A 7,984-nucleotide genomic window follows, 5' to 3' on the forward strand; every position below is an offset into this window, starting at 1 on the left:
AAGCAATGAATTCAACAGACCCAAAGGGTCAGAGCCGCTTTGCGGCTAGGGTGAAAAAACAGGTGAAAAAAGAGGTGAGATCTCACCACTTCACCTAAATCTATTTTTGCGCTATGTTTTCATACGTGTGAGGGTGGTGATATCATTAATTTTTAAGTTTATTTTTTATTTTACTGAAAATTTTTATTTGGATGTAAATGACGAAAACTATTGAGATAACAAACTACAACGGTCATGAGTTCAAGAATTTGTTCTTCGTTCCTCGTGAAAATACATTCTATCAGATACGAGGGAGAAAGGGTAAAGTTAGTTTGAGCGTTTATGAAGGAATGAAGAATGGAAAGTTTATACAAGCATACGATACAAACGGTAAACGTGTTTCATTAGCTTTGTCAAAACTTACTAACATTCATTTTGACAGTGATTTTGACTCTGACGATTGGAGCGACAGCAGCGATACTGAAGAATATGAACTATTGTGTGAAGCACAGCAATGGGAAGAGTTGCAATACTTTTGTAAGTGAGAACGTTTATTTTTTACAGTAGTGAGGTGAAGTGGTTGGCGGCTTTATAAATATTTAAGGTTAAGTTGGTGTTTGTGTTTGTGTTGTAAAATATACGTTACTGGTTTTGTAAAGTGTCAAAACAGCTAAGTTGTGTACGGAGGCGCGCAGTGCCTCAGTACACGACTTAGGTATACTAACTAAGTTTGTTTATAGCATCTTGAAGTTCTTGCAACCTCATTGGAAGTTCTTCTGGTTCAGGTTGGTATCCGAACAATCCAACTCCTTTTGGAATTGTGTACTTCTTTTGTACTAGAACTTTGTCTGGAACAACTTTTGGTCTTGCTAACAGTGAAAAGTTTGTTTCGTCTTTTGGTACAAAAGTTTCTGTCAGCTTGTCATCTGGAATTGGTTCCAACAAACCTTCTCGAAAAATGTTTACAGCTCTGACAATGTTGCACTTGCCTTTTCCGAACAATGGGTTTGTAAGACTTTCGTTCAACATGAAGTGGTTGTGGACAATTACAATCTTCAACCATGGTAAATTGAACTCAACAACATAGTCGTCATGTGAGAACACTTTTGCTGTAGGTATGTTGACTCGGATATTGACATTTGCCAACGGTGCAATTTTTGCCAATTGACCTCTGGGAATGTACCCTGTCTTCACACATGACTCAAGATACTTCATCTTCTCTTCTGAAACAAGACCAGAGTTCCTGAGACATGTAAGAATGCAAGGTTCATTGACAATTGTTTCAATTGAATGTTAAATTCCATACCTTGTCAAGTCAATGTCAGACTTATTTATGAACGGAAAGTATCCAGCATGTTGTCTGACTGCTTGAGGGTTAGTTTGGTACCATTCGAACTTGACACTTGCAATTCCTTCAATTGCATTCAAAATGTCTGAGTCGGAGTCAACCATTTGTTCTCTCTTTGTAGTCTTGAAAGCGTCAAGAAGTTTTGCAGCTGTTTGTTCATTGCCATTTGCATAGTAAATGTGACCATCCAAATCTGTTATGGTCAATCTGAGATTGTTCCTTTCTTATTTCCGTCTTGAATTGCAGCAAGTACACCCATGAAGCCTTCTTTGTTCTTTCCTTCGTCAAAGTTTACTGTAAAGGTTCGACCAGATGTAATTTGACTTCTAACTTCACGATACTTTTCATATGCATATCTTGTTCTTTCCATGGGAGCATGACCATCCTCTGCACTACCTTTTTTCCTTCTCAAAGATGCAATTGTTCGTCATGTTTCCAGTAGAATCTGGCAAAGCCGTCGTGTCCTTCAACTTGAGGTTCACTAACATCGAAAGGCATGTTCAATAGACGTTCTTCTTCTAACCTCTCTAGTCTGTTTGGATAATTGCACGTGCTGTTTCCAAATCCATTTCGTAGGTCAGACCAGCCAGTTTGTCATAGACTTTTATGGGTCTTCCCTTCCTATATTTAAACTTCTTCGAAACTCTCCAACCATATCTTTGCAACTCTGCTTTTATTCTAGCAGATTTTCTATCCATTCTATATGGGGGCATTTTTATAAAAATAAAAAAATATATTTTTTTTCTTTACTTAACATAACCGCCTGCTGCCATAAGTCTTTGACGCCAACCCATACCAGCTAATGAAGGTTGACTTGGTTTAGTTTGAAACTAAACTTTGGTTTTGGTTTATCTTCAGTTTTTGGTTTTTCTTCTTCTATCGGTTTTTCGTCACTTTTCGGTTCCTCTGACTTTACTCACCTGCAGGAACAGTTGTGTCGTCAACATCTTCATAAATATCATATGCCATTTGTTTTTGTTTTCCTTTCAACTTTTTGTGTTTGTTGTAAAGTTTAGAATATTTCGACTCTAAGTCAGTGAGTGTCTATAATGAACTGTTGGTCAGTGAAGTAAACTTTTCCATCTGTTGTCTCGAAAGCTCCTTCAGACTTCAATATTTTATTTGTGAGAGTCTGTTTCTTTTTTGAGATACTAGCCGTTCCATTCTATGAAAAGTGACTTTATAGTTAGGGTTTGTATTTCCAGACCTGGCACTTTCTATTATTGAATTTTTCTCTTCATCTGTAAGTTCTTTGACAGGTTTTGACAATGGTTCTGAACTTTTTTGTTTGTGGTGTCAAATCTACCGTTTCAACTTCTTCGGTCATTTCATCTCAGTAAAAAATTTTAGTTTGGTTTGTTTTCAACTGGTTGTTTAGGTTTTTTAAGTCGGTCTAAAACTTCCTGAGGTATAGGAAGAACTTGACAAACACGTTGTGTAACTGCTGGAAGTCGACAAATCCATCTTGAACCCATTTGTCTCAATGCTGTATTGTTCATTTCATCTCAGTAAAAAACTTTACATTCCCCACGTTTGAGGCGTTGAGGTTGGTTATTGTTTACCCATTGTTGTGCATGGTTATATCCTCTGTTAAAGAATCTTTCACCTTGGTCCATATAGTGTCCTGCTTGGTTATAGTAGTCATTGCTTTGTTATAATAGTTTCCTGCTTGTCTTCCTACATTGTCCATCCATCCTTGAACTTTTCCTCTTGTTCAGGATTTGGAATAAGATTTGTTGCATCTCGTGCTACATCCCAACCTTTCTGTACAGTTTGTATAATAGGTTGTGCTTTCTCTTTCAGTATACCTAATGTACTCAAAATCTTCCTTCCAACTCCAAATACACCTCTGGCTATTGTTCCCACTGCGGGCAAAAATCTAGATGCAACTCCTGCTAATGCGCCAAATAAACCCATTTCTTATAGGGTAAAAATGACGAATCCAAACAAGGACCCCTATGTTTCTAAGGCAACAAAAAAAGCACTCATGGTAAAAATCTTTAGTTCAACACCAAATGCTTGGTTTATGGATATCTTGGAAAACATTCCGAGGTATAGAGAAGATGGACCACCATACTGGCTAATATTTGTCGGTCAAAACACAAGATACTGTGAAGCCATACCATTACAGTCCAAAGCTATTTTAGATATCTAGCAGCTTTGACAATATTCGTTGACAAATACCATCCAACAAAACTGACATCTGACTGTGAAAGTTCTTTCAAATCAGATGATGTAAAAAACTATCTGCGTTCAAAAAATGTAAACCAAATTTCATTGTCGACCAAAACCATTCTGCTCTTTGGTGTCATTGACGTGTATAAAAATGTTAAGAGACTTAAACCAACCACAAGGTGGTGAAGCAAATGAAATGTCATATGACGACAAGTATAGACACTTCTCCATGGCAAAGATGAGACAAGTTTTAAATATTTACAATAACCGTAAACAAAAAGGTTTGGAAACCACTCCCCGAAGAAATGAAAAACAACCCTGACTTAGAGAAAGACTATATATTTAATAATTTAGTCAAAAGAGACAAACAAGAAAGAATGCCGGGCTTCAAACTTCAGAAAGGTGACAAAGTAAAAATAGAAATACCTAAACGCGACCCATATGAAAATACTATTGACTATGACAACAATGGGAACCGACAGGTACTCACATTCGTGTTCGTAAAAATAGAAGAAAGTATACAAGAGAATATTATGAAGTTTTAGGCAAACATGGCAAAATGTACAGACTGCAAGCAGAAGATAAAACTACTATTGTCAGACCTCGTTTCAAACTTGTCAAAGTTCAAGGTGGTATACTTTCAAGACAGTTCCTAACAAAATATAGACAACTCCTGACGAATATGCTAAAGAAGTTGAAAATGACGACTAAGCATTTCTATACCATGCGTAAACTGTCATGTAAGGTGGCATGTAGTCTTTACTTTGTCCCGTTGTTTGCGTATATCCTGAAACGCGATGTGTATGGTTTCCTCCTCCCTCAGTGTTACTCCAGTAACAATCTATAGCAAACTTAACGTTGTCTTTAACATCATATCCTTTACCTTTTTCATTGCTGACCAATCCCAATATCTATGCTTATGCAACCTGCTTGAGATGTACTTAAATCTATGTAGTGACTATGTGCAGGTAAATTTTCACCTGAAATCGTTTTACTTCCACCTGTTTCCTTTGAAGAGTTTGCACAATACAAAAACCTGTCGACTATTTGAGTCCAAGTTCCAAAACCAAGTACTACTTCTGGTCTGGTAGAGTTCATTGACGTATAAATAGAGCCTATAGGATATAATGTTTGAAGTATTTCTGTCTTTAATGTTTGAAGCTCTGTTTTGTCTGCTTTCTTGTCATATAAATCTTGAGCAGTGAATTTATATTTATATTCATCCTTCATGACATAAACATCTTTACATCTAATGTTCTCATCGTCGTTATGTCGTCATCCGATGTTAAACCTTGTGGAAAGTTAGGAGGTTTACAATATAATTTATTACCCACCAGTTTCTTCAACCGTTCCTTCAATACTTTCTATAGCAACAGTTGTAAAACTTGTATGTGTATGTTCTTGTCTGCTTTCTTCTCTAACTCATCGTTAACATAAGTTTTATCTGCTTTAAGGTCTAAACATCCTGAAACCCATCCTGTATAGCTTTAGATTTTAAAATCTTTGATGTCCGTTCATGGTACCAGTCAACCCTTTCTATAATTTCTTTATCTTTTTCATCCACATATTCCTTATTCCGCCTTCCTCACTAACACACTAGCCATAAGTCCCTATCTACCTTATTTTCAAGGCTAACGTTTAAGTCTGTTATTTCAGATATAGAATGTGTATGAGTCTTTTTAGAATATTCGTTTTCAGCTCTTGTCACTTCACTTGAACTTTTATTGTCAACATATGTTTTGTCTGCTAGTTCAGGATGAGTATGTTCTTTTGTTGCATAAGCATTGTTAGCTCTTTCTTCTTCTTTTGCTATTGCATCGTCTACATATTCTTTGTCAGCTTTGTTGTCAACATCTGTTTTCAAAAGAAGTTCATTTATAGGTTTCTCGTTTAAAGTTCCTTTTTGTGGATTTATACAGACAGTATTGTTCTTCTTGTCTTGAAACAGAAACTCATCTGTCATTGGGTTTAATGTCAGTTTTAAGTTTCCTTCTTTCAATGACTCAGATATCTTGAATAGTTTGAAAAGTTTGTTGTGTTCTTATTTAGAGCTTGCATAATGAGTTGTCGGTTGTGTTGTATTTCTTTATGGAAGCAATATCTTTCGACATTTTTATTCTAGATAAAATATGCTTTCAATAGAAAAAGAAAATTCAAGAGTTGCTACAACTAAACCATTAGATGAACTTTTTACTAATGTCGGTCAAAAGTTTGAGACAGATACGTAAAGCATGAAGGCTATCGTTTTGACTACCCATTAAGATGGCTAAGAGACCCATCTGTCACAAAAGCTATTGGCTTTCGTAGAATGAAGTTCATTTCAGAACCATACATGGTTTCCCATTTACGGTCGGTTTTGAAGTTCGATACTATAACAAAAAAAACGTATGTATGAGAAATTTGAACAGGGAAAACTTTTACAAGTTAGTTTGCTTGTAAACTTAGAAACAACTCTTCAAGCTTTTCAAGAAAAAATAAAATATCTATATCGAATATGCAAACCAGTATAACATTGACGAAGGAGAATACCATCTCGATATTATTTATGACAGGAAAATGCAAAATGTTAAAATCAATAGAAAGAAACCTTGGAGAAAACGTTTATATTTCTACAAAATATAACAACTTGGCATGGTATAGATTTATGAGGATGTTAAATCAGCCTGCAGCATATCCAGTACACCCAAGACTTTTATGAAGTCGAAAACCCTAATGGAACATATGAAAATGTTTTCGACCAAGATGCTATTATTGTTCATGCTTCATTTTCTGGCGCCCAAAACTCTTTCTTATGCTTGGCAAATGACTTTTACGAAAAACCTACAAAGTTATACGAACCACCAAGTGGAAGTATTTTCAGACTTTCAAGTATGGTTTACTACAGATGGAAGAAAAAGAAAATTCCATTATACCATGCGTTTTACTTAGAACTTAGTTTCATATACAACTACTATCGAACGGTAAAAATAATTTTTTAATACGGTTGAGGTGTTGGATTTGGTTGCCACTAGACTGTGGTGCAGGTTCAGGCCCTGTTAAGTAATAAATTCACAAGTTTGAAACGTGTATCTCCCTCTCTCTTCGGAAAATACCTTATCTAGCTTAAAACAGCCCATCTTTTCACCGACCATTCCCATTTCAATGAGTTTGTTGTATCCTTCTTCGTTCGTCATGAGTGCGTCAATGTTCTCATAGTAAACCACAACTTTGGATTTGACTTCGGAGAAGAATTTGTTGTAGTTGTCAAGGACTGCCTTTGCGAACTGAGGGTAAGACCAATGTTCGACAATAGATTTTAATGTGGTTACTAAGCCATTTTGACCTTGAGTGAACTCGTACTTCAAAACAAAAGGAGAAAACCTTTCAACAAAGTTGTCGACCTTCTCATAATGTTTACTCTTCATCTCTTGAGGTTTCTTAATGGAATATCCCCATGTCGAATTCATAAGCAATTTGAGTGTCATTGCAAGTTTGGGTTTGAAGCTTTCCTAATATCATACAGTTGTTGTATGACTTTTCCAACTGTATAGTTCCTTCCTGGAACTCACCATCTTCGTTTGGAATTCCAGTCGGAATATATTGGACAAACCTCATGTATGCAGCGTTAAGGTCGACATAGTATATTTTTTCGTTTGAGTCGAACTTGTCGCAACCAATTGGTCCAGTTTGTGGAAATTCAAGTGAGTCTCTTATCTTCTGAGAAACTTCTCCTGTTATCTCATAAACATCGTCGAAGCAACCTGTTTCATATAAAACCTTCTGACCTAACTCAGATGCCCTCCAATACAATTTGACGTCAATTGGATGTCTCAATGGAAGTTTGTTTATAGCATCTTGAAGTTCTTGCAACCTCATTGGAAGTTCTTCTGGTTCAGGTTGGTATCCGAACAATCCAACTCCTTGTGGAATTGTGTACTTCTTTTGTACTAGAACTTTGTCTGGAACAACTTTTGGTCTTGCTAACAGTGAAAAGTTTGTTTCGTCTTTTGGTACAAAAGTTTCTGTCAGCTTGTCATCTGGAATTGGTTCCAACAAACCTTTCTCGAAAAGAATGTTTACAGCTCTGACAATGTTGCACTTGCCTTTTCCGAACAATGGGTTTGTAAGACTTTCGTTCAACATGAAGTGGTTGTGGACAAGTACAATCTTCAACCATGGCAATTTGAAGTCAACAACATAGTCGTCATGTGAAGAACCTTTCTCAGTCGGAATGTTGACTCGGATATTGACATTTGCCAACGGTGCAATTTTTGCCAATTGACCTCTGAGAATGTACCTTGTCTTCACACATGACTCAAGATACTTCATTTTCTCATCTGTAACAAGACCAGAGTTCCTGAGACATGTAAGAATGCAAGGTTCATTGACAATTGTTTCAATTGAATTGTAAATTCCATACCTTGTCAAGTCAATGTCAGACTTATTTCTGAAGGGGAAGTATCCAGCATGTTGTCTGACTGCTTGAGGGTTAGGGGTACCATT

At 36.3% G+C, this 7,984-nt stretch overlaps 2 protein-coding genes and 1 pseudogene across 3 annotated transcripts, besides 2 other annotated features; 1 reads left to right on the forward strand and 2 right to left on the reverse strand.

The window, feature by feature from the left end:
- The first annotated feature begins 49 nt into the window (after positions 1–49).
- Positions 50–197: a terminal%2Cinverted (terminal inverted repeat of Maverick-1A transposon ID:TVAGG3_0088920).
- Positions 50–7,984: part of a mobile genetic element that runs on past the window's edge.
- On the forward strand, positions 198–524 carry TVAGG3_0088930 (uncharacterized protein; the record flags this gene model as incomplete). The annotated part of the gene is made up of 1 exon (XM_051222378.1): positions 198–524. One exon carries the CDS (start codon positions 198–200, stop codon positions 522–524), a length of 327 nt encoding a protein of 108 aa, XP_051107364.1.
- TVAGG3_0088940 (uncharacterized protein) lies at positions 2,674–2,826 on the reverse strand (the record flags this gene model as incomplete). Its single annotated transcript, XM_051222379.1, has 1 exon — positions 2,674–2,826. One exon carries the CDS (start codon positions 2,824–2,826, stop codon positions 2,674–2,676), a length of 153 nt encoding a protein of 50 aa, XP_051107365.1.
- On the reverse strand, positions 4,429–5,465 carry TVAGG3_0088950 (annotated as a pseudogene). The gene has a single exon. A coding segment is annotated over exon 1 (1,037 nt).

Source organism: Trichomonas vaginalis, chromosome IV (assembly GCF_026262505.1).
Source record: "Trichomonas vaginalis G3 chromosome IV, whole genome shotgun sequence".
Lineage (NCBI taxonomy): Eukaryota > Parabasalia > Trichomonadida > Trichomonadidae > Trichomonas > Trichomonas vaginalis.